The sequence below is a fragment of the Vipera ursinii genome (assembly GCF_947247035.1).
Source record: "Vipera ursinii genome assembly, chromosome: 13".
Classification (NCBI taxonomy): Eukaryota; Metazoa; Chordata; class Lepidosauria; order Squamata; family Viperidae; genus Vipera; species Vipera ursinii.
Window position 1 is genome coordinate 10,472,203 of NC_139526.1, and position 25,757 is coordinate 10,497,959.

The following is a 25,757-nucleotide window of genomic DNA, read 5'->3' on the forward strand; positions in this document are numbered from 1 at the left end:
TGGGTCCCAGTTATTACTCACGCCTCTTGAGAACATTTGCAAGGATTCTGACAAGAAAACTACACTTCCTTATTAAAGTTCCTTTGGGACATCAAAAGTACTGGAATCTCAGATGCTCCAGCACTCAATTCTCGGGACCCGTCAGTTCCTAGGAGTTTGTGCATTCTCACAATCTCCTGCTTGTATCTGCAATGGAAGGAGATAGTGTTATTCTTTTACTGATGAAATCCAGCTGTCCAGCAGCTTCCGTTGTGAAAAATAAGTGAAGTGGACCAAAGAGGGCAGGAGACGGGGGTGGGGGGGAAACTCACCTGGGAGAGATTTAACCTGTGTCTTCCTGCAGCATTTGGGAACCAGAGAGACCTGGAAGCTTTCATCTTGGAATTTTTGAAAGCTCAGGATGATAACTGACAATGCTAGAGGCCCAAAGAAAAGTTTTGCCTTTGTTCTCACCTCACCAGATGTTTGTCCACATATTCTTGCAGTTCAGCAACCTGCTCTTCTGCTACCATTGCCCGGGCCAGCAGCTGGCTTCTCTCTCTTTCTAGTTCCACCTGAAGTTGTGGGAAGGGAAGTAGCAAGCGTGAAGGGTGGCCAATAACTTAATGTCTACAGAGGAGACCTCTCAGCCCTTCACAGTAGAGAAGACTTGAACCCCAGTCGTAAATAATAAGCCTACTTTTATTATAGAGTTGCAGAATCTTGAAACTCTGAGTGTGCCTCCTTCCTCCTCGTTTTTTTATTCTAAAGAGTCACCTCGGGGTGAGATGGCTGGCAAATAAATGTAATAACTAGATTAAATAAACAATTTGATATATAAAGAGAACTAGGGAGGGTAAAATCAGAGACATTTTTTTTCAAATTACTTTTCTTTTTTGGGACTCAGACTTCTCTTATCTGGAGTCAAGTTAGAATGACAAGAGTTGGAAGGGACCTTGGAGGTCTTCTATCTAGTCCAACCCCCTGCTCAGGCAGGAAACCATTTCAGACAAATGGCTCTCCAATCTCTTCTTTAAAACTTCCAGTGTTGGAGCATTCACCGCTTCTGGAGGCAAGTTGTTCCACTAGTTAATTGTTCTAACAGGAGGTTTCTCCTTAGTTCCAGGTTGCTTCTCTCCTTGATTAGTTTCCATCCGTTGCTTTCTTGTCCTGCCTTCGGGCGCTTTGGAGAATAGATAAACTAACTATTTTATTGTAAAGCTATATTAACAGAATCTTGGAAGTTTGAAAGCACAATAGCTATAGCGTTTATGCTTATATACCGCTTCACAGTGCTTTACAGCCCTCTCTGAGCGGTTTACAGAGTCAGCCTCTTTGCCCCACAACGATCTGGGTCCTCATTTTGCCCACCTCGGAAGGATGGAAGGCTGAGTCAACCTTGAGCCAGTCAGGATCGAACTTCTGACTGTGGGCAGAGTCAGCCTGTAATGCTGTATTCCAACCACTGGGAAGGAAGGAAGGAAAGAAGGAAGTAAGATAGCAGTGGCACTTAGACTGGTCCACCATGTTTTTATAGCCTCTCTAAGTGTTTTACAGAGTCAGCATATTTGCCCCCAAAATCTGGGTCTTCGTTTTATCCACCTCAGAAGGATAGAAGGTTGAGTCAACTTTCAGCCAGTCAGGATCGAACTGTTGCTGGTCGGCAGAGTTAGCCTGCAATACTGCATTTTAACCACTGCGCCACCACGTCTCTTTAATCCTCCCCCTTCCTTTACAGCTCGATTAGCTAGGGAGGGTCTCTTCTGAGTATTTTGATCTGCCCACTATCCAGCTATGGGCTATGCTATCTCTTTATCTTATTGTTCCCTACGTGTCATGGCTGACTCGCTACGCAGGCCTGCTCACAACCAGACAAAGGTAACAGGAGAGGGGAAGGAAGGCATTGGAATCTAAGGGAGGTGTAGGAAGGACCTCTGGAATGCAAATGTGCGGCCTGGAAGCATGAGGCAGACCCATGCCCAAGGTCACTGAATGGGAACCTCCAAGGCAAGACAGGCCATTTCCAAAATAAAGCAAGTGCAACTGATTGGTGGATAATGGGACAGTGGGAGGTCTAGGGGGAGGGGGAGAAGGAAAAGGTGTCCTGCCCTTTTTTACGTGCAAAAGTGTCAGAACTGGCTTTTCTGCTTCTGTACCCATAGGGCTGTTCAGTAAAGTTACACTCTTGGAGGGGGAAAAAAAATGTCCCAGGAGTTTCTTTTGCTGCTTAATGCAGTGGGACGGTTGACATTGCGCAACATCTCTTTGACCAGTCTCCCAAGGCCTTTCTCCCAGACCAATATCACATCAAGCAATAAAGGGGCTTGGAAAAAACGCACCCCCCCCCCCAAAGCCCTTGGCCAGATCCTCGGAGAGTTTTACTTACTTGGGTAGTGTGGGTAAATTCCCGTAGCTGCTTCCTGAGTTCAGCCCAGCCGTCTCCCTCCAGCAGATGAGGGACAGGGAGAGGCAGAGCACTGCGAATTAAAAAAGAGCCACCATTGTTATGTTGTCGGAGCTGTGTACACATAACTCTTTTTACCTTGGCTAACAACTCAGCTCATTTCTCAAAAACATTAAGCCATTAACTAACCCAGCAACCTGGATTCATCCCACACATTGTCACAAAACCAGCCAACCAGCTTTTAAGGTTCACCAAGGTTATACATACGATGCAGCTGCTTGATTTGTAAAGGAACTGGTTAGGGATGCTGTGGAATAGCCACCATAAAGGGCTGTGAGAATAACCTTGGGAGCTGGGAGGAAAAGCCGCAGCCTAGACAAAGTTCTGATGAACAAAATCTTGAGTCAAACTAAGGACAGTGAAAAGAGGAGGAAGAAGACAGCAAGGAGATGGAGTTGTGATGGGGAGATGCCTACTAAATTGGCTAGAATATCTGCTTTACATGCTTGGCTTCCATATTCAAGCTCAGATGTCTCCAAAACCTACAGCAGGGGTAGGCAACCTTGGCTCTTTTATGACTCGTGGACTTCAACTCCCAGAATTCCTGAGCCAGCCACGCTGAGGGGAAAGGGAGAGGTTTCCAAGCTGAGCCATGCTTCTCAACCTTGGCGGCTTTAAGGTGGTATGGACTTCAACTCCCAACTCCCAACTTACTGCTAAGCTTGTAAGCCGCCCTGAGTCTTTGGAGAAGGGTGGGATATAAATGGAATTTTTTTAAAAAAATTCCCCAACTGTCATGCTGACTGAGGAATTCTGGGAATTGGGTGCCGCCAGAGAATCTTGATTACCTGCCCAAATAATTGTCCATGTCAAGATATACCTAGAACAGTGTTTCTCAGCCTTGGCAAAGTTAAGGTGTATGGACTTCAGCTGCCAGAATTCTGATGCTGGCTAGGGGATTCTGGGAGTTGAAGTCCACGAGTCATAAAAGAGCCAAGGTTGCCTACCCCTGACCTATAGTAACCAGTGTCTCTTACAGTCCTTAGGCACTGGATTACAACCACCTGCTGTCTGGAAGGATGGGAGCTGTAGTACCAATAACCCTGGAAATGAGGGAAGAAGGGAAGAAGATAGGAAAGGGAGGGAGAGAAAGCGGAAGGGGAGGGAGGCAGGAAGACGAGAGAGCAAAAGGGGAAGGGGATGGAGGCAGGAAGATGGAGGGAGAGGGAGAGATGGCGGAAGGGGAAGAGGGGAGGGAGGGAGAAAGGAAGATGGAAACGGAGGGAGAGAGAGGGAGAGATGGCAGAAGGGAAGGAAGGGAGGCAGGGAGGAAGACTGGAAAGGAAGGAGGGAGGGATGTCAAAAGGGGAAGGGAAGGAAGGAAGGGCCGATATCAAGCTGCTTTCCTTCCGCCTAAGGCCGCTTCATCAATTCTGTCTGCAACCTCAAGATTCATCCCTGGACAGGCATCTCTTCCCTCCACTGAGCCAAACTTCCCAATTCCCGCACAAGAGAAACATTCTCAATAAATAAATAAATAAATAAATGGAGGTGGGAAACTCTGAGAAGGAGGCGCCACCATCTTGACCCATCTTTTATGTTTCCATTCTGGTTGAAGAGATTTTTTTTTTTTTGTCCTTCAGGGAGCAAATCCCCCTACTTCATTTGTGGGGTTGTGGAGGATAGGTGATCTAATCGTGGGGAAATATGCGAGCGAGCCGTGGGAAAGTTCGGCTGAGTTGGTCCGAGTCCCGCATAAGTAAAATATAGGTCACTTTTGAGGTTTGGAGAATTCTGACTGTAATAAAAGGATGGAATGAACGGAGGAATGCATTGTGCTCCAATTTACATGTGGGGGTGGGTGGGTGGGGGTGGGGAGGATTTGGGATATCCGGAGCGCCCTCTAGAGGGCAAGTTCATTGCCACAAGGAATTTTCCAGGTCCCTTTGCGCTCTCTTTCAACAACTTTTTAAAAGAAAGCGAGATTGACATTTTTACAGCCAGGTCTGGCTCTGAGGCGCCATTTATAAAGGCAAATAAGGTGTTGTTGTTTGCACTGATCAGCTCTGAGGTTTTTGTTTTGATGTTGTTGTTGTTTAATTATTTTAGGTGGGCATTTAGGGTTAGCCCTCTTGAACGGCCTTTCTTTTGGCCAGATAAGGAAAATAAAGCATTAATAATCTACGAGCTTGGGGAGGTCCCCTCCCTTTTTGCTGATCGGCCTGTGCAGTTTTGTGAATGTGAGAAGCACTTTTGTCTCCCGGCGTTTTAATGATGTAGTTGGGCTTAATTGTGAATGCTTCCATTGAAAATTCTTCATGCTCTGGGCTTTAGGAAAGGGGGATAGATAAAGGGATTTTTCCCCCCCCCCGTTGCGTGGGGGAGTACTGGGTCTGCCCACCCACCCCCACCCCCCCTTTGCAAACGTGATGTACATTGTGGAACATCTTGCCTTCAGAGTTGAGGAAAGGCCCCAATCTTTTGGCCTTCTGCAAGGGGGTCAAACCTTGGCTTTGTGGGGACACAGGGACCCACAAACCAGGAGGAAGGCTGGCCCCACAAGAGATCACACACACACACACACCACCTGTACAGGTGGTACTTGACTTGCAAAAGCTCATTTAGTGACTGTGCGAAGTTACAACAGGGCTAAAAAAGGGACCTCTGACTGTTTTTCACGCTTACAACCATTGCAGCATTCCCCTGGTCACGTGATCAGAATTCAGATGCTTGGCAACTGGCTCGTCTTTGTGACGGTTGCAGTGGTCACGTGGTCACATTTTGCAACCTTCTGACGAGCACAGTCCACGGGGAAGAGAGAGACTCACTTAAAAGCCGGGTTATTAACTTAACAGCTGCAGTGATTCACTTAATAACAATGGTGGCAAGAAAGGGCGTAAAATTCAGGCAAAATTCACTTAGCAACTACTCTGCTTAGCAGTAGAAATTTTGGGCTTAATTGTGGTCGTAAATCAAGGACTACCTGTATTACTTTGAATTAACGATATCTTGGCCGTTCAGTTTTCAGTAGTAAAGTTGTAGTAAAGTTTTGAATCCATATAAACCCCATGGAGAGGGAGACGTACTCACTTGAAAGACGTCCCGGAGATCATTTTTTCACTTAGTTTTACCTAAAGTGACAGAAACGGGGGGGAAAAAACACCTATGTATTTGTGATTAGATTAGATTTGTGCCTTTATTTCTGTACAACTCAAGATGTAACGCCGCAATCTCTCCTGCTGTTTTCCTCAGAAGAACCCTGTGAGATGGGTTGGGTTGAGACCGAGAGAGAGGAACTACCCCCAAATCACTAACTGGCCTTCACGCCTAAGATGGAATTACTAGAACTCCCAGTTGCCCAGCTTCTAGTCCAGAAGATCCGCCATTACACCAAACTGGACTGTTTCAGAATTGAACCAAAACATACTGGAAAGACTTACCTTTTTGCAAGGAGATGATGAGTTCAACCACGATTGGTTGAATCAACCCTGATTAGTTAGGTCCACCCAGCACACCAAGTCATAAATCATAGCTTGCAAACAAAGTTGGATGAAATCGTATACTTACATTTTTTTCTCTCTCTTCCTCACTTAGAGCAGATTAAATCTGAGCCCATTGGGGCTAAATCTAAGTACATTCTTGTTAATTTAAAGGCCATCAAAGAAAGGATCCATTTTGGACTATGGAAATATTGATTCCAAGTCTTCTCCTTCATGGGAAAAACTTGTGACTAGGAGTCCCCCAAATTCTCAGAACCGGAATGCTCATTTTTTTTCACTCGCACACCCCAAAATTGGACAAGGCAATGCTTTAGATCTGATTCTGAAAATTGCAGAAGAGTACAAAGTACAGTGACTCATTAAAGCAGCCATGTGAACTTAGAAACAGACACAGGTATTTTAATGAGTTTGTCCAAAGCAACTTTTTAAACTCGAAGCAGAAACATTGCAAAGTACAACTTGAAAAAGTGTTTGGCAGCAGATGGCCAACTGTGACAGACCTTGGCTGAAATCAGAAAGAGAAGTAGGGCTAGATCTGCTTAGCAATTGGATAAAAGATCTTCAGGAAGTCCCAAGATTCATGAGTTGAAAAGAGAAGATGAAAGGAAAGCAGAAGATAGCTTCTCTACTCTTGCCAAGAAGACATCATGGTTGTGTCTATGTTGAGTAAACTCAACTCCGGAAAAACTTTTTAAAGCAAAAAACTGCCACCCATTCCAGATATGTTTTCAGAGAGGTCTTAATTTTCCAATAAGAGAAGAAGGAATTACGGGACCAGCTTTCTTGATTTAATTTTGGAAGTCCCTGTGAGGAGATCTATGAATAGTTATATGAGTATGGTAATAGAGTCAAACTCCTACGGAACGTGACAGGTGGGTGCACGATATTTCAAATGAAATTTCAAAACCAATGGAGATAGGGCACCTCTGAACAACAGGTGTGGGAGCAGAACAGTGGGTGACTAAAATTTTATATTCTCTTTTGTACAGAATTCCAGCTGATCCTTTTGGATACGATGCTGGTTTGATCCAGCAAGTCTTAACTTGAATATATATGTTTGACATGCAATGAAGAGAGTTGGGAAACTCGTTGGAGGAAGACCCTCACACAGGTGTTTACAGGATAGCAGCGTTCCAATGTCTCAGGGGCTGCCCCAAAGAAGAGGGAGTCAAGCTATTCTCCAAAGCGCCTGAAAGCAGGACAAGAAACAACGGATGGAAACTAATCAAGGAGAGAAGCAACCTAGAACTAAGGAGAAACTTCCTGACAGTTAGAACAACTAACCAGTGGAACAACCTGCCTCCAGAAGCGGTGAATGCTCCAACACTGGAAGTTTTTAAGAAAAGACTGGACAGCCATTTGTCTGAAATGGTATAGGGTTTCCTGCCTGAGCAGGGGGTTGGACTAGATGACCTCCAAGGTCCCTTCCAACTTTACTATTATGATTATGGACCAGGCTTGCAGAATAAGCAGAAGCTGGATGTCCTTCCTAGGTCCAAAACACCCAAGATCTTTTCTAGGAGACCAATCCCAGCCTTTAGAAGCTGCACCCTTCCCTTTTTTCTAAAGTTGAACACACTGCAGGACAGGTATATACAAGGCTTGGTCTTCCCAGCCATATCTCGTAAGTTCCCCTTCCAGGGGAAAGCACCTTGTGAAGTCACCTTCATCTGTAGCTCGTAGAGTTGTCCCTCCAGGCTGGCTTTGTCTTCCCGCAACCGATTTAACTCTCGCGAGGCGTTGGTTAGCAGTTCAGCATCCGTGATGGAAAAATGGTGCTCTGGTGGGCCAAGATCCAGATCCTGAGAGCCCAGGGACCGGATTTGTTCACGTTGCACCCTACCACCAAGCAAGCATGTTATTATTGACCGCTGGCCTCCGCTCTAGAGATCCGATGTCGGCACCAGAAACATTAGCAAAGCTTCTTCCAAACACCTTGCTAGAATTTAATTTGCCTATCTGGTTCCCATCATTGAGATGGTGGGGGGATGCTGAAAGTTCCCTTCCCTTGCTGAGGTCCATGGGACATGCCTGGGAGAGCAGGACTTTCCTGACATAGCCCCCATTCTGTGGAATAATCCCCCCCAGAAATATGTACAGAGTCTGGCAAGGCAAAGCGTCGTATATAGGGAGCAAGCCTCATACTTGCACTGATAATGTTACGTAGTTGGGTAACAAAATCAAGGAAACAGCCAAGGTCAGAGAGCAACCAAGACCCCATAGAGCCAGGTACGTAGCAGATGCAATATCAAAAGGTCTTGGGTCTCCGATGAGGTTCTGCTGTGTGCTGTCCTCCAGCTTGGCCCCTTCTCTTACCTGTAGGCAATGAGTAGACCCTCGTGCTTCTTGACCAAATTCTGCATGCGCTTCTTGTAGCCCCGAGCAGCTCTAGCTAGCTGTTCCTCCCGAGATTTATAGGAAGCCCGGACGTCTTTCAGCATGCTGTCCACAAAACGCTTCATTTGAGCGGGCTCCTTTGTAGCAGCTGATGATTTACTATCAGTGTACTCCTTGAAATACAAATACATTTGGCGAGACTACAGAATGGGCCACCCGAGCACTAACTGCTTAGCGCTCTCTGCTCAGCTTGCTCATTCATTCGTTCGTTCATTCATTCAATTTTTATCCCATCTTTAGTATTTTGCAAGTAACTCAAGGCAGACCATAGGTCTAATACTTGTTCCTCCTATTTTCCCCACAACAACCTTGTGAGGTGGGTTGGACGGCGAGACGGACTGGCTCAAAGTCACCCAGCTAGTTTTCAGGCCTAAGGCTGTACTAGAACTCACTGTCTCCCAGTGACTGGCCCAAAGTCACCCAGCAGGCTTTGAGACATAAAAGATGGGACTAGAACTCACCATCTCCTGGTGATTGGCCCAAAGGTACCTAGCCAGTTTTCAGGCCTAAGGAAGAACTGGAACTCCTCATCTCCTGGTGATTGATCCAAAGTCACCCAGTTTAGCTTTCAGGGCTAAGGCGGGACTAGAACTCCCATCTTTGGTGATGGGGCCGAAGTCACCCAGCCACCCATTTCTAAAATGGGATTAGAACTCACAGCCTCCTGGTTTCTAGGCCAGCACCTTAGCCATTACATCGAACTGATTTCCAATTCTCACCACCCTCCCTGCAGTCTAATTTGTGCCTTTGCGGCTTGGCTTTCAAAACGTGACGAACAGGCGCAAAATGGGGATAGTTACCTACTGATTCCATAACACCCAAATGTGGGTGTTTTCTTTTGACTCTGACAATGTTTGGGTTGCTCTTGATTCGGATTGCTTTAACGGGGGTGAAGCAAGTTTAAGAGAGGCATCTGGATCAACCCCCAATGAGAAAATGCTTACCGCCAGATCTGTGATGTACTGAACAAGGCGCGAGCGGTATTCCTCATTCAGCTCTTTGAGTTGTAAGTGTAGCCTGGAATTTTCGGATTCAACCTCTTGAAGCTGGCCTTGAGAGGACAGCAATATCTGTAGCCCAAGCAGAGGAAAATATACAGGTAGTCCTCAACTTAATGGCCAAAAGTGGAACTTGCTTTAAGAAAATGGAGACTGGGTGCATTCACATTCCCAAGCGCCCACGTGCCTTTGATTCTGGAGTGCTGGAATATTCTTTGTTAGATGGATAAAGTAATAAAGGTGGAATGAATTTAAAAAAAAATGGAAGAAGGAATGGAATGGAGTGTCTTGAAAAAAGAGCTTGGGGCACTGGCTGCAACATAAATATTTCCAACAAGCGGGCCTGGACTGACTACGGTTTTTAATTAGACTTTTTACTGGGTTAAATTGTCTCATAATTATTGCATCTATTGTTTAATTCTTTTTTAAAAAAATTACTTTATGTTTTTTAATTTTTATTGTTGTGAGCCGCTCTGAGTCCTCAGGGAGAAGGGCGGCATATAAATTTAATCAAATCAAATCAAATCAAGCCCTGCTTGTCTCAGCTAAAGCCAATAATGGGTTTGTTTTCCTCTGAGGGCTGACATGTTTTTCTAAAGAGCAACAGAGCTTGACAGCTATCAGTCTGGGTGCTCTAAGAACAGATAAAATGAACAAAGGCTCCTGCATAGAATTATTTATTTTTTGTTCACTCTAGAGCAAGGGGTCTCCAAACTTGGCAACTTGAAGTCTTGTGGACTTCAACTCCCAGAATTGCTGGCTGAGGAATTCTGGGAGTTGAAATCTACAAGTCTTTTAAGTTGCCAATTTTGGAGATCCCTTGCTCTGAAGCTATTATAGATTGAAAGTCAGTGATGGATCTCTAATTCTAGTAATGGGTGATGAAGCCAATTTCTCTTGCTTCCTTCCTATAAAAGGTAAAGGTTCCCCCGCACATGCGTGCTAGTCGTTTCCAACTCTAGGGGCCAGTGCTCATCTCCGTTTCAAAGCCGAAGAGCCGGCGCTTGTCCGAGGATGTCTCCGTGGTCATGTGGCCGGCATGACTAGATGCCAAAGGCGCACGGAACGCTGTTACCTTCCCACCTTAGTGGTCCCTATTTTTCTACTTGCATTTTTACGTGCTTTCGAACTGCTAGGTTGGCAGAAGTTGGGACGAGTAACAGGCGCTCACTCTGTTATGCGGCACTCGGGATTCGACCTGCCAAACTGCCGACCTTCTGATCGACAAGCTCAGCATCCTAACCCACTGAGCCACCGCGTCCTTCCTATAGTCCAGACAAAAAGCACATTATGAGTACTAGCGCTATCTTTATGGTACGGTTGCATTTACAGTACCCTTCTCTTTCCTTCACTTTTACTCTCAGGAAAAATAGAGAGGGGCCCTTTGGAAATCTCCTCCACCCTCTGCCACCTTCTCTGGGCTGAGATACCTTTTACATGCTGGTTTTCCAGTCTCTGACTCTCTTTCCTGTATCCCAAGGCCATTCCCACACACCATTACCCATCCTTGCTTTGGATTTTGCCTACAAAGCAGAGCTGATTTATTCTCACCGCCGACTCTTCTGCCAGTTTATGCTGGGTGTTCCGAATTGCTTTCTTGGCCTCCTGCAATTCTTTGCCCATGGTGATCCTGAAGACACCGAAAACAACACAAATATTGCAGCTTGCCCTTTAGGTTTAGGTTTATTCGATTTCTATACCGCCCTTCTCCCGAAGGACTCAGGGAGGTTAACAGGGCATATATAAATAAATAACAGTACAAAAATTAAAAAGAAATTAAACCAATGCCCAATTAAATTACAATGACAATAAAATAGTAAAAAACCCGTTAAAAAACCCTCCCCATCAGGCCAGACCAGCTAGTTCAAAGAAGTGGGTCTTCAGCCCGCGGCGGAAGGAGCGAAGGTCCAATGCCATCCGGAGCTCAACCGGCAGTTGGTTCCATAGTGCCGGAGCACCCACAGAGAAGGCCCTCCCCCTGGGGGCCACCAGTCAACATTCCCTGACCGGAGGCACCCTGAGGAGACCCTCTCTGTGGGCACGCACAGGGCGGAGGGGAGTTGACGCCAGCAGCAGGTGGTTCTCGAGGTATCCCGGACCCATGCCATGTAAGGACACTACACTTCATTGGCCAGGAGCTCTGTTTAACGCTTTTAGGCAGATACAGGGGATAGAGAAATGACGCAAAAATTAATGAGGCCTCTCTTTTCTGGCACTTGCCGTTATTTGGAGACAGGGATGTATTTCCTTGTGTCAATCTTATTTTATTCTTAAACTGAAATAACAATGTATTTCATTCCTCCAAATGTCAGGATACTAAGGTCTGGTGTCTAAGAAGCTCTGGGTTGTGCCAAAATAGGAGCCATATGAGATCCTGAGAACACAGGTGCTACACTCTTGTCCCAAAGGTGCTTTTTCAAAAGGCAACTGGATTTTGTTTTTCCTTGAGGACGTCTCACTTCTCATGCAAGAAGCTTCTTCTGAAGTCAGAACTAAAGAAGCTTCTTGGATGACAATCGAAATGTTTTCAAAGAAAAAAAAACCCAAGGAAGTCCCATCGCCTTTTGAAAAAGCACTTTTGGGACAACCACGACCTGGATGACAGAGAATTTCCATAGACATGTGCCACGCTCTTGTTTCACATGATCTTGGTGAGGAGGACCACATCTGGCTCATTCTGGTTCCTTCTTGTTTCCTGTGCAGTATGTTTTTAACCAGATCAATGGACGGGCAGGAATTATATGGCTGCCGTGAACCTGCTCCTTCATTTTTCAAGGGCTTGGAATAGAGATGTCCAATGATCATGACTCAAAGCCAATCTCCTCTGCCTTGGACCCCACATTTGAAATCTGCAGCCAGATGAACAGATCTCCATATTGTGTAGCCAACTGATGAGCTTTCTCTAGCCTAGTGATCACATCTCCCAACTTTCGACATTCAGGAGAGGTTGGCGGGAAAAGGATATTAACTGAAGTATTTGAGAGATGGACTTCCAGGAAGACCAGCTGTCCAATCTCAATCCATAACTCCAGGAAAAAGTTGGAATAACGTCTCTCAATTCCATCTCTAGGGCTGCTCTCCTTGGTCCTGGACTCAAGTTCTCTTGCGTGCTTTTTTTGTATTGCTGACTCTTTTTTTATGTTTCTTTTGAACTGATACCTCCTCCTCCTCTTCCATCATCACTATCTCCTCCTCCTCCTCTTTGAGTTGGGTGAAGCATTTGAGATGTCTACCTATATTTTCCTGCTTTCTTAAGAGACCAAGTGAAAAGAAGGGGATGACGTATAATGATTAAAAGGGAGGAAGAGGTCACACAGTTATAACAAATATCATCTGGAGCCTTGGTGGAGCAGTGGGCTAATGCCTCCTTAAGTAACACCAGCTGCCTGCAATTAGTGCAGGTTCGCGTCCCACCAGGCTCAAGGTTGACTCAGCCTTCCATCCTTCCGAGGTAGGTAAAATGAGGACCCAGATTGTTGGGGGCAATTAAGCTGACTTTGTAATAATGCCGCTTAGGGGGGAAAGCCCTAATAAGCAGGCATATACATAGAATGAAGGCTATTGCTAAGCACATTGGTTTGTGCTTTGAATTGTAAGCTGCCCTGAGTCTTCGGAGAAGGGCGGGATATAAATGGGATTAAAATAAAAAAAATAAAAATAAATCTTGTCAATCCTGGGACAGAAAGAGAAGACTCTTGGGTATGCTAAGATAATTGCAGCACAAACGACAGGAATTTGATTTGATATGTCAGCAAGTTATTCCAGTCTTTGAATTTCTTAAAATACTTTCAAATGTTGTGGTCCAATATCTGTTAAAGGATGAGGAAGAAACGTATGACAGAGCTCTCCAAGCATCTACCTTGGACAACGGTTTCCACTGTTTATCTTAAAGAAAACAATTGGACAGCTCAATGTTAGAATGCCATAAAAAATCTGACATGCACAGGGTGCTCAGCTGCTTTAATAGGATTTACGTATGTAGAGATCTTACTCACATTCTCTCCTCCAATTTCTGTTGCTGGGAATTGTACATTTCTCTCATTTTTCCCATCTCTTCAGTGATGTGATCTTGGTTTCTGAGTAGCTGTTGGAGAGAAAAACAGCAATCACTCGGACAGAGCTATTCCTTTTCATCACTCTTCTTCCTGAATTTTTTCCCTGTCTTGATTAATTTGGATTATAATAGCGACAGCACTTAGACTTATATAGCACTTCACAGTACTTTTCAGCCTCTCTCTCTAAGCGGTTTACAGAGTCAGCCTGTTGCCCCACCCCAACAACCTGGGTCCTCATTTTACCGACCCCGGAAAGATGGAAGTCTGAGTCAATCTCCATAATTTGGGGGAATGAAATCGCTGCACCATTAAAACTCACACTTTTCTCCAATTTTTGGTGTTCAGGTTCTGAAGCCACCACCACATCTTCGGGCTAAAAGACAGGAAGTAGGCATTGGAACGGTTGATACATGAAATCCATACGGGCATCTCCTTACAATCCAATTTAAGAATACAGAATTCGGAATAATAAGAGTTGGAAGGGACCCTGGAGGTCTCCTAGGCCAATCTCCTACTCAAGCAGGAGACTTTATGCCATTTCAGACAACTAGGGGACGCAGCTAAGATCACCAAGAGACACAACTCAGCTAAGAGACACAACTGAAAGTTGTCACTAAGAAACAGCTAAGGTCACAACTAAAATGTAAAGCAATCAGAGCACCTTAATGCCCCCCACCCCAACTTTTAAAACCACAACCTGAATAACGTTTTAAAGAGTGTAGTGCAAACGGGCCATTAAGAAATTTAGGCAATTTGGATAGGAATCTCTGTCTTTTTCTAGTGACGGAGACAAGACTAAACTGGTTTCTGTCTATAAGACAGGGCTTTTTAACCCGTGGTACAGGTACCACCTGTGGTACATTGGCACCTGGCAGGTGGTACACGACCATCCTAGAAAAGTAGCGGGGGCGGGGAATGAGCTGAACCGGTGGCAGCACCGCACAAGCCTGAGCGAGAGACGGCTGGAGCTGCAGGGCTGTCAGGGCTCAGCGGAAGTGCCAGGATTAGCACCAGGCTCCAGCTGGAGCTCGGCACTGATCCTGATGCTTCTGCTGAGCCCAGAAGAAGCGCCAATCAGCTGGAATGTTGCAGCATCTCCAGGGTCTTGCGATTTACATTCAGATGCTTGGCAACTGATTCATATTTATGACGGTCCCAGTGTCCCAGGGTCATGTGAAGTGACCAAAACCTGTTGTAACCACCCAGCAGACGGGGGGAATAAAAACCAAACACCCCCACCCCACCCCCGCTGCCAATCCTCAACAGAAATGCTCACAACCATGAAAACCTCGGACAGGAGGAAGAGCGCCGCTGGGCGGGCAGGCAGGTGTCTTGCTCGGCTGTGGCTTGAAGGGCACTTTTTTCAGTGCCATTGTAACTTCGAACAGCCACTAAGCGAACTGCTGTAAGTCGAGGACTACCTGTACTTCATCACTTTTTTCCTTTTTTTTTTTTGGCCATCAAGTTTTTGACACCTTGCTAGGCGACTGATGGTACTCGGATGTTGCCATATCCTAAAAGTGGTAGAATGGGTGAAAAGGTTGAAAAGCCCTACTCTAAGAAACACAAAGTAAAGTAACAAAAGACAGTTTCACCTTTTTCCTGACACAAGCAGAAAAAGGCCCTCTTTTAAGAGCTCTCAGAAAGAGGCAAGATTTGCTAGTCAGTCTGCAGAAGGCCTCACGTTTCTGGACAAAGGTTCCACAGTCACGTTCACAGTCATGTGAAGGCAAGATCTTGGCTTGGGACTGGGCTGCCTAAAGGGCAGTTTGAGGATCATCTGAATCGCTTTAACTGCATGTTTTTAACTGCCCAGAGTCACTTGCTGAGATGGGCAGAGCTGTAGCAGTCAAGTCAATAAATATCACGATTTGTTCATCACAAAGAGAGGAACAAAGAATCCAGATACCTTGGTTCTGCGGGCAGAGAGGCGATAGATCAAGGTTTGCACCCGCTCTGCTTCAGCAGATGGTTCTTCAGCTGCAGTCTGGGACTCAAGGCTCTTGGTTTGGACGTGATGTGGATGCTTCTGCTTGGACTTAACCAAGTTAAGTAACTCTCTGCTCAGTTCTTCACTCTTAGAGAGCTACAAGGGAGAAAGCGGGTGAATTCTGTCATCTCACCCACTTATTCACCCACCCCAATTAGTTGCAACTTTACAAGATCACTGTATCTTGGAGATTTCAGTGTTCTCTTGTGAGATCATGGAAGACAGGGGTCCCCAGCCCGTGGGCCGTGGCCTATTCGGAATTGGGTGGTGCGAGCGTGTGCGCAACTCGTGAGAGCTGCAGGCTGACGGGCACTCACACGTGTGCGTCAGCCCACTGCTTGTGCAAGTTGAGCTGCGCGTGCACACACCAACCCACCACTCACACAAGGGGGCTGTGCATGTGCGCATGCGTGCCGGCCCACCGCTCGCATGGCCCAGTTCCCCTCTTCTCCTCCCCCCCCGCCCCAGCCGGGCCACCAAGCCACAAAGGTTGGGGTCCGCTGATGTAAGATCATGGGATGAGTCTATTAAAATCCTGCAGTGTTTGATTATCTTGTGAGATGTTGTCCCCTCTTTTTATAGGCCCTAAAATTATGCCAACTCTAGAACTACTCGCTTTTATGGCACAAAGGTAAGCATGATTGTTCCAGCAGTGATATGAAGATAATTTGCAGCTTTGGACATCAAGCTCGGTATGTCACCAAGTTTCAGATCCTATTTACAACAGTTCTACCCCTGACCTCTTGATTTCTTCCTCCCCCGTTTGGTAGGTTGCTGTGATGGTGGGCCAGATCCCCAAGAGGGAGGGTGTAAATTCCAGAGGAGCAAGAGACAACTCAGTTCAGATAATTTGTGCGAGAGAAAGAGATTGAAGATGGCTCCTCCCTAATTGTTTCCAGAGTACATGATCAATGGGGATATAGTCTGCTTCAGTTTGGCAAGATTCTGGCTATGGGTGAGGAACAATAAAGAATTCTGTGTGGAAGAATCACTAAGTATTTTTCTTTGTTTTGGAAACTTGACCCTCCCTCCCCTCCCCTCCTCCTTCCTCCTATCCTACCCTTTCCCTTTCCCCTTCCTTCCTTCCTTCCTTCCTTCCTTCCTTCCTTCCTTCCTTCCTTCCCTCCTTCCTTCCAATGTCCCTTCCTTCTTTCCATTCATCCCTCCTTCCTTCCTTCCTTCCTTCCTTCCCTCCTTTCTTCCAATGTCCCTTCCTTCTTTCCATCCTTCCTTCCTTCCTTCCTACCTTCCTTCCCATGTCCCTTCCTTCTTTCCATTCATCCCTCCTTCCTTCCTAATGTCCCTTCCTTCTTTCCTTCCTTCCTTCCTTCCTTCCTTCCTTCCTTCCTTCCTTCCTTCCTTCCTTCCTTCCCCTTCCTTCCTTCCAATGTCCCTTCCTTCCTTCCTTCCTTCCTTCCTTCCTTCCTTCCTTCCTTCCTTCCTTCCTTCCTTCCCCTTCCTTCTTTCCAATGTTCCTTCCTTCCTTCCTTCCAATGTCCCTTCCTTCTTTCCATTCATCCTTCCTTCCTTCCTTCCTTCCTTCCTTCCTTCCTTCCTTCCTTCCCCTTCCTTCCTTCCAATGTCCCTTCCTTCTTTCCATTCATCCTTCCTTCCTTCCTTCCACTCTCCCTAATAACTCCCAGTGTATATGCTTTATGCAGGTTGTAGTTTATTGCAGTTTGGCAAAATTCTGTCTATGGGTGACGAACAATAACCTGCTTGGAAGAAACACTACGTGTCTTTCTTGGTTTTGGGAACCTGAGAGTTGCCTAGTGTCTGTAGCAGGTGAAGGATTATTCTTGAGCAGCTCATACTTCCTGCTCATGCTCCTTGCCCAATACAAGGTAGTTGCTCTTCAAAGCAAGGTACTCATTGGTCAGCTCCTTGTGGTCATTCTCCAAGGCCTGCAGGCGTTCCTGCAAAGCATCCCGTTCTCCGGTGGTCCTCTCATCATGGAGCTCAATCTCCAGAATACGATTCTCCAAGCCCAAGATCTGTCAGAGTAAATCCAGAGAGAGAGAAATGCAGGACAAAAATAGGCGTGGATGAAGAAGGAAAGTAGATCCCATCTTAAATCTACACTTCCCATGATGTAACTGTGCTGGATGGACACAGAAGCCAGCTGGGAGTGGGATCTGACCTAAGATAAAACATGGGGGGCCGGGAAACACCAAGTACCAGCTTACAAAGGTGCAATAATTAAATCTCTTATGAAAGATCACATACCAGATTCTTCAGTTCAAAGTTCTCGGCTTCGTGTTGTTCTCTCTTTTTGTTAGTGTCAATCTGGAAATCGACGAAGTCTTTGGAAATCTATGGATACAAACGCGTCAAGCTTACTTTGTGCTCCGGGGGGGGGGGCGGGAAAAAAAAATCAGCAAGAATTCATCCGGTCCCCTATATGCCCCCTTGAAATCAAAACTCATGTTGTAGATGGCCCCAGAAACGGATGACGGTGGTCTTCTGCATGAGGGACATTTTTAATGTTTGCACAGGTGTCTGGGTTTATTTGAGGATCCAAGTGCTTTGAACCCATAAAAAAACACTAACTGCTTCTCTGCATGTCTCAAAGCAGCAGATTTCTCTTCTTGTTACCTTGAGCTTCTCCTCTTCACTGCGAATCAGTCTGGAGGACAGGTCCGCCTTAGAGAGAGCCAACTGTCCCAGCTTCTCCTGCAATTCTCCCACCTTGCTGTAGAGCCTTTCATTTCGATCTTGCAGCTGAACCTGAGAGAGGAAAGGGGGAGATTCAGTGCTCCTGGAGAGGGTTTAGACCAGGGGTAGGCAACCTCGGCTCTTTTATGACTCGTGGACTTCAACTCCCAGAATTCCTGAGCTGGCATGGCTCAGCTTGGAAACCTCTCCCTTTCCCCTCAGCATGGCTGGCTCAGGAATTCTGGGAGTTGAAGTCCACAAGTCATAAAGCGGCTAGGCCTAGGCCAGGGGTAGGCAACCTTGGCCCCTTCATGAGTCATGGACTTCAACTCCCAGAATTCCTGAGGCATCATGGCTCAGCTTGGAAACCTCTCTCTTTCCCCTCAACATGGCTGGCTTAGGAATTCTGGGAGTTGAAGTCCACAAGTCATAAAAGGGCTGAGTTTGAAGACCCCTGCTCTAAAGGTACAAACCAGTAGTTCCACCAGATGTAGAGTTGGTCTATACCAAGGTTAGGCAACCTTGGTTCTTTTATGACTCGTAGACTTCAACTCCCAGAATTCCTGAGCCAGCATGGCTCAGCCTGGAAGCCTCTCCCTTTCCCCTCAGCATGGCTGGCTCAGGAATTCTGGGAGTTGAAGTCCACGAGTCATAAAAGAGCCAAGGTTGCCTACCCCTGGTCTAGGACAACTCGTTGTGGCCAACTCGCCCCGGACAACTCACCGCGGGACAATTCAATGTAGGATAACTCAAGAGAGGGACGAGTGAATTGCAGCGAGCCTGGTCTTGCTTTAGGTTTAAGCCTTAGGAGCCCTCGAAGCTGCAATTCACTTGTCCCTGTCTTGAGTTATCCCACACTGAACTGTCCTGCGGCAATGAATGTCCCATGAAGAGTTGGCGGCGGTGGGTTTTCCCATTCCTCCAGGAGAAGACTAATTCTGACATCTTTCAGTGTAAGAAGAACAAGAGTGCCCTAAAAAGCTTCCAAGAGTTGGCATTTTGGCGCCTGCCCTCTGGAACCAGCTGCCGGTGGAGCTGAGGACTGCCCCCGACCTCCGATCATTCCGCCGGGGCCTGAAGACCTGGCTTTTTCAGCTCTCGGGCCCAGACTGAGGAAGAATTTTTAATTTGGGGTTCTTTTTAACTGACTACAGGGTTAATTTAATACTTTTTAATTTGTTCTTAATTTTTGTATTTTGGATTTTTAATTCCCTGTAAACCGCCCTGAGTCCTCAGGGAATAGGGCGGTATATAAATATAACTAAATAAATAAATAAATAAATAAATTTTCAACTGAACTTCAGGTCCTGCACGGGGCATATCTTGGTTGCTGGTGAGGTCCCAGACCTAGCCAAAATGGAAGTGGATGAGATCTTGAGGAGATTGTAGCTGTGGAGAGATGGTCTCTAGCCAAAAGAAGAATGCAGTCGAAAAGTTGGCTGACAGAAGCAACAGGAGAAGGAGAGGAAGATGAAGGCAAAGTTAAATGATAAAATGCTATGCTTCCTTTCAGAATGGTGGGAGATAGTTTGAGGGATGCTAAAGCCATAGGAAAGCCAGTTTGGTGTCGTGGTTCAGTCATCATGTTAGAAACTGGGAGGCAGCGAATTCTAGTCCCACCTTAGACATGAAGGCAGCTGGGCCAGTCATTCTCTCTCAGCCCTAGGAAGGACACAAGTGCAAATCATTTCTAAAAAAAAAAAAACCTTGCCAAGAAAACTGGAAGGACTTGTCCAGGCCGTCTCCAATACAACTAAAGGGCCCAAATTTGGAACTATGTGAACGTGGCTAAAACATATAGGGAACAGTTGCTGGAATTGGGTATGTGTAGTTTAATGAAGAGAAGGGTGAGGGGTGACATGATAGCAGTCTTCCAGTATCTCAGGGGCTGCCCCAAAGAAGAGGGAGTCAAGCTATTCTCCAAAGCACCTGAAAGCAGGACAAGAAGCAATGGATGGAAACTAGTCAAGGAGAGAAGCAACCTAGAACTAAGGAGAAACTTCCTGACAGTTAGAACAACTATCCAGCAGAACAACCTGCCTCCAGAAGCTGTGAATGCTCCAACATTGGAGGTTTTTAAGAAGAGACTGGACAGCCATTTGCCTGAAATGGCATAGGGTTTCCTGCCTTAGCAGGGGGTTGGACTAGATGACCTCCAAGGTCCCTTCCAACTTCTTCTTCTTCTTCTTCTTCTTCTTCTTCTTCTTCTTCTTCTTCTTCTTCTTCTTCTTCTTCTTCTTCTTCTTATTATTATTATTATTATTATTATTATTATTATTATTATTATTATTATTATTATTACAGCTGAATAGAAGAAAAAAATTAAAGTCACAATAATATCAGTGAGTGGGTTTTCTTTCTCCTGGGTTTTGGGAAGGGATGTTTTTGTTATTGTTGTTGTGTTTTTTTTGGTATGTTTTTAACTTCTGTCACATCATATCAATGGTAAAATCCATGATACAGGAAATGTGCAGTCTCCTGCTCCACACAGGAGCACCCAGCTGCCCTGCCAGTTTTCAAACATTTGCGCTATGAAATTCAACAGCTGGTTAGGAGGAAACTTAAGAAAATGGAAAACAGGTTTGGATGTGGCAAATGGAGTATCTCCGGTTTGGGATTGGTTTCAGTAGGTGCAGAGGAGAATTAGGGAGAAGATGATAGCGATAGATAGATAGATAGATAGATAGATAGATAGATAGATAGATAGATAGATAGATAGATAGATAGATAGATAGATAGATAGATAGATAGATAGATGATAGATATTTTTATTTTATTTTAATTCCATTTATATCCCGCCCTTCTCCGAAGACTCAGGGCGGCTTACAAACTTAGCAGTAGCCTTCATTCTATGTATATGCCTGCTTATTAGGGCTTTCATACACCCCCCAAGCGGCATTATTACAAAGTCAGCTTAACTGCCCCCAACAATCTGGGTCCTCATAGATAGATAGATAGATAGATAGATAGATAGATAGATAGATAGATAGATAGATAGATAGGTAGGTAGGTAGGTAGGTAGGTAGGCAGGCAGGCAGGCAGGCAGGCAGGCAGGCAGGCAGGCAGGCAGGCAGGCAGGCAAGCAGAGACATAGAGGGAGAGAAAAGGAAAGACATGATAGATGATAAAGAGAATAAAAGATGATAGATATGAGATAATAGATACATAGATATGGATTATGTGTATGGAGAGAAGAGATGAAAGAAGATAGAGAAGGAAAGATGATATAAAATGGATAGATATAAATAGATGATAGATAATAGTAAAATTAGAGAAAGAGGAGATAGATAGATAGATAGATAGATATAATTATATAGAGGGAGAGATAGAGAAAAGGAAAGACATGATAGACGATAGAATAAAAGATGATAGAAATGAGATAACATACATAGATATAGATTGTATAGAAAGAAGGAAAGATGATAGAAGATAGAGAAGGAAAGATGATAGACATATGATAGATATAAGACACATAACAGATAATAGTAAAATTAAAAAGAGATAGATGATTAGATAGATAATGGATAGTAAAATTAGAAAGAAAGGAGAGACGATAGATACAGAGATAGATAATAGTAAAATTAGAGAAAGGAGATGATAGGTAGGTAGGTAGGCAGGCAGGCAGGCAGACAGACATTGGAGAGAAAAGGAAAGACATGATAGATGATAAAGAGAATAAAAGATGATAGAAATAACATACATAGATATAGATTGTATAGAGAGAAGGAAAGAGAGATGATAGAAGATAGAGAAGGAAAGATGATATATGATAGATAATAGTAAAATTAGAAAGGAGATAGATGATTAGATAATGGATAGTAAAATTAGAAAGAAAGTAGATGATAGATACAGAGATAGATAATAGTAAAACTAGAGAGAGGAAAAGGAGATAGATGATAAATAGATAGATAGATAGATAGAGACGGATGGATGGATGGATGGATGGATGGATGCTAGGTAGATAGATCTCCTCCCCCCCCCCCGCCCCACACACAAAATGGTGCAGAATTGCTTTGGAGGTTATATTGTCGATAGTTACATTAGCTGCCATGGTCTCTTTGAAAGCGGAGTTTAAAGTGTTCTCGAGACCTCTGCTTCTTGGACTGCGGTGATTATAATATCAGCATAATAGGATAGGAAAGCATTTATCTGAAGACTTGACTTTTTCATCCACTTACATTTTCATTGGTGAGGCACTGAACTTGCTCATGGAAAGTGCCGAGGCTGCTGTACTCGGGACCCTTGGCCATGGAGTTGGAGGAAGCTTTGCCTGTAGGGAGCAAAACCCAGGAAGGAGGCAAAGAACGTCGTCTGAATGGCCAAGGAGGAACTTCCCCCTTGTTCTGCCCGGTGAAGGCAGGGTTGCTATCAACTCCCAGTTGCTAACAGGTGTGGCTCTCGGCTTCTTAATAAGGTGCAGAATGAGGGATGGCTCTTCCCTCCACCGAGGAATACAACCAGCTTAACAAACTCAGATCAAACTTTCTGGAAGAATGCTACTCAAAATAAAGGGAGCTCGTGAGGTAAGATTGTCCCAGAAAAGGGCTGAAATGTGATTTCCCAGCACGGAATTGTCTGAATGACACAAAAGGCCTGGTTGCCTTTTCTTTAGACCAAACTTTGAATTTTGAGAGATGTATTAGGGACCACTAAAACAACAACAACAACAACAACCTAGATTGGGGCTACAATAAATTGGGGCTAAAGTCTGTTAGTTTAAAGCCACTTGGGCAGAAATTTTGAAATGTTTTGGCAACTTTAGTGGACGTTTTGTCTAAAAAAAAACCCGATTGTGGTTCAGGCTTTCCTTGTCAAACCAGAGGAGCTGGATTATCCATCCAGGTGATCTTTTGCCTCTGTTCTTCTTGTGAACATTAAGTTGGGAGCATCAGAGATTTCCTTGTGTTTTTCGAATTGGGGAATTTTGAGATGTGTACACTGCAACTCCCATAATTCCTCACCCAGTTTGAGGTTGTGGTTAAGGTGCTGGTCTTTCCTTCCTTCCTTCCTTCCTTCCTTCCTTCCTTCCTTCCTTCCTTCCTTCCTTCCTTCCTTCCTTCCTCCCTTCCCTTCCCTTCCCTTCCCTTCCCTTCCCTTCCCTTCCCTTCCCTTCCCTTCCCTTCCCTTCCTTACTATTCCCAAGCAAAGGGACAGGTTTGTGTTGAAGACAAATGACTGCTCCTCTTGAAGTTTGTTTTAAAATATTTCTCACCCAAGCACAGATCCCCTCCCTTATCCCCTTTGGATTACAAAGTCCCACAATCTTTTCTGTGTGTGTGTGTGTGTGTGTTTGTGTGTGTGTGTGTGTGTGTGTGTGTGTGCAGTTGCTCCCTGGGATTAAGAATTTGTTTTGTTTATGGTTATTGAGGACAAACGTGTGCTTTCAAAAATGGATTGGTACTTTCTGATTTCTGGATTTTTTTTTCTTTTTAATCGATAGGAAGAGACAGAACAGCGCGATTATTTTACTTGGTCCATTTTCATTTCACTTTTCTTTTCCGACTCCTTATACTAACCCTTCAGCTTTTGTTCCAGATCCACATATTTTTGTTGCAGTTCCACATATTCCTCTAGCATGATGCTACAGAAGCTTTGAACAGTATCCATTAGTAAGTGGGCAATGTAATTATTTTGGTGTAATATGGGGGTGAAAGCAATTATAGTTACAGCCAAACTGCGTTACAATGGAAAGATCAATGAAATTGAGGCGGTGGTTAAATTGCAGAATCAAAACTAAATCCAGGTAGTTCTGGAAAAAAGTGACTTATGACCGTTTTTCACACTTGCAACCGTTGCAGCTTTCCCCTTGGTCACATGATCAAAATTTGCAGGCTTGGCAACCGGCTCACATTTATGATGGTTGCAGTGCCCTGGGGTCATGCGATCCTCTTTGGGGACCTTTTGACAAGCAAAATCAATGGGGAAGCCAAATTTTCTTAACGACCATGTTAATAACTGCAGAGATTCACTTAAGAACTGTGGCTAGAAAGGTCATAAAAGGGGGCAAAACCAATGGTGGGATTCAGCCGGTTCGCACCACTTCGGCAGAACCGGTAGCTAATTTTTTGTTGCCCAGGCCCAGAATGGACTTCCGGAAGCGGCATCGACGCAGACAACCGGTTGTTTGCCTATTTGAATCCCACCACTGGGCAAAACTCACATGACAAGTGTCTCACGTGACAACAGAGGTTTTGGGCTGAATTGTCATCATAAGTCAAGGATTATCTGTTACTGGTGGAGACCGACATTTCTCTGAATATGCATTTAGCAATGTGCACATTGAACCAATGAGAGAAAGGAAGGCTGCCAATGGGAAAATAAAGGTTTTCCACCTCTCCTTAAAGCCCACTCCACTTCTCAGTGTCCATCACTGGTGACCTCACCAAGCTGCTCTCGGCTGGCATTCAGATCCTCCTGACCAGATTCAGAAGTCCAATTCGCCAGTAGATCACTAAAATCTGGAGGATTGCCATCGGGGGTACCTACAGGGCTGAGCGTTGGCTCCCTCCAGAAGGACTGAGGTAGCTTCCTGCTCTGCATGGGGGTGACGTATCCAAATTTCCTCTCCAGCCTCGTCAATTTCTTACTATCGGGAGAGAGATGCCGTTGAAGACACTTACAAAGACCGTACTCAAAAAGTTCAGCCAGGGGACCCAACTTTTTGTCTTTCTCACACAGGGATCTCCAGAGCTGCTCAAAAGTCTTGTGGGGGTCAGAAAAGTCTTCTTCATCATCGTCAGTCTCCTCGCGCTGAGAAATCCTGGTCAGATCTGTGTAGGACATCGCTCGTCCTGACAGTGGTAGGGAGCAGAAGTCCTCATAAGTCTTGCAGCTGCTTCCCTCCACCCCTTCCTCGTCCTCCTGCTCTTTGTTCTTCTTGCCAAAATACCTCTGGATGTCGTGGCTGATGCGTTCGGCAAATTGGAGGAGCTGCCTTGTCTTTTTAGTGTTATTGACGCTGGGGTTGACCTCCGTCGCTGCATCTTCATGGACAGAACTCATCAGATCTTCTTCTAGGTCCATGTCTTCCCTTCCTTCCTCTTCTGTCTCATCTTCCTCTTCCTCTTCCGTGTCTTCTTCCCCAGATAAATACTGGAAGCTCATCTCCTGGCCAGCTATGGAGGTCAGAAATGGATACTGGAATTCTGTGGGTAGACTGAACTTGCTTAGAGTTTGTATCACCCCAGCTGCCATCTTTTTCCTCTTCGCTGTTCAAATGCTTGACTTTCTGGATCAAAGGAAGGCCAGGAAAAAGTGGGAGTCAGCTGCTGGAAAACAAAGACACAATGAGACTAGGTCCTATCAACGCTGTCACTATCTCTTTCTAGGGACAAATCCTGGAGACCAGGATGGAGCCACCAAGAAAGGAAAAGAAAGTTGGTTGGCTTGTATTGTAACATCTCTAAACTGTCTTCTTGAGATTGAAACAAGGTCAACATCAAACAACAATCCCATTGAACAAACCCTTGAAGAAATGGACAGAAAGGCAACGTTAAATAGATCAATTGCTTTACAATACCTTGGTAAGACCACACCAAGAATATTGCATCCAGCTTGGCTTGCCACGATATAAAAAAGATGTTGGGACTCTGGAAAGTGAGCAGAGAAGAGCAATAAAGATAATTAGGGGGGGTGGGGACTAAAACATATGACGAACAGTTGCTGGAATTGGGTATGTCTGGTTTAATGAAAAGGTGGACTAGGTATATGACATGATAGCAGTGATCCAATATTTAGGGGCTCCTACAAAGACCAGAGGGTCAAACTATTTCCCAAAGC

The 25,757-nt window shown here is 45.1% G+C and overlaps 2 protein-coding genes across 2 annotated transcripts; both read right to left on the bottom strand.

Annotated features, from left to right (window-relative positions):
• Window positions 1–5: 5 nt before the first annotated feature.
• On the bottom strand, window positions 6–22,309 carry CCDC78 (coiled-coil domain containing 78). Its single transcript, XM_083372433.1, has 15 exons — window positions 22,157–22,309; window positions 17,919–18,050; window positions 17,550–17,636; window positions 17,138–17,317; window positions 15,243–15,419; window positions 13,653–13,706; window positions 13,274–13,362; window positions 10,830–10,908; window positions 9,225–9,350; window positions 8,200–8,393; window positions 7,548–7,722; window positions 5,474–5,514; window positions 2,366–2,456; window positions 454–554; window positions 6–186 (listed from the first exon to the last, which is right to left on the bottom strand). Exons 1-15 carry the CDS (start codon window positions 22,226–22,228, stop codon window positions 60–62), a joined length of 1,725 nt encoding a protein of 574 aa, XP_083228559.1. The 5' UTR covers window positions 22,229–22,309; the 3' UTR covers window positions 6–59.
• Window positions 22,310–24,327: 2,018 nt separating this feature from the next.
• Window positions 24,328–25,285, bottom strand: PERCC1 (proline and glutamate rich with coiled coil 1). The gene has a single exon (XM_083372511.1). It carries the CDS (start codon window positions 25,170–25,172, stop codon window positions 24,336–24,338), a length of 837 nt encoding a protein of 278 aa, XP_083228637.1. The 5' UTR covers window positions 25,173–25,285; the 3' UTR covers window positions 24,328–24,335.
• Window positions 25,286–25,757: the final 472 nt, after the last annotated feature.

Bases quoted from the DNA above. Each gene is read 5' to 3' on its own strand.
- CCDC78 (XM_083372433.1), bottom strand. From the start codon at position 22,228: ATGGCCAAGGGTCCCGAGTACAGCAGCCTCGGCACTTTCCATGAGCAA. The intron at 18,051-22,156 runs GTAAGTGGATGA...TTCCTCTCTCAG, and splicing joins AGTGCCTCACCAATGAAAAT to GTTCAGCTGCAAGATCGAAA. The intron at 187-453 runs GTGAGAACAAAG...CTTCCATTGCAG, and splicing joins GTGGACAAACATCTGGTGAG to ATACAAGCAGGAGATTGTGA.
- PERCC1 (XM_083372511.1), bottom strand. From the start codon at position 25,172: ATGGCAGCTGGGGTGATACAAACTCTAAGCAAGTTCAGTCTACCCACA.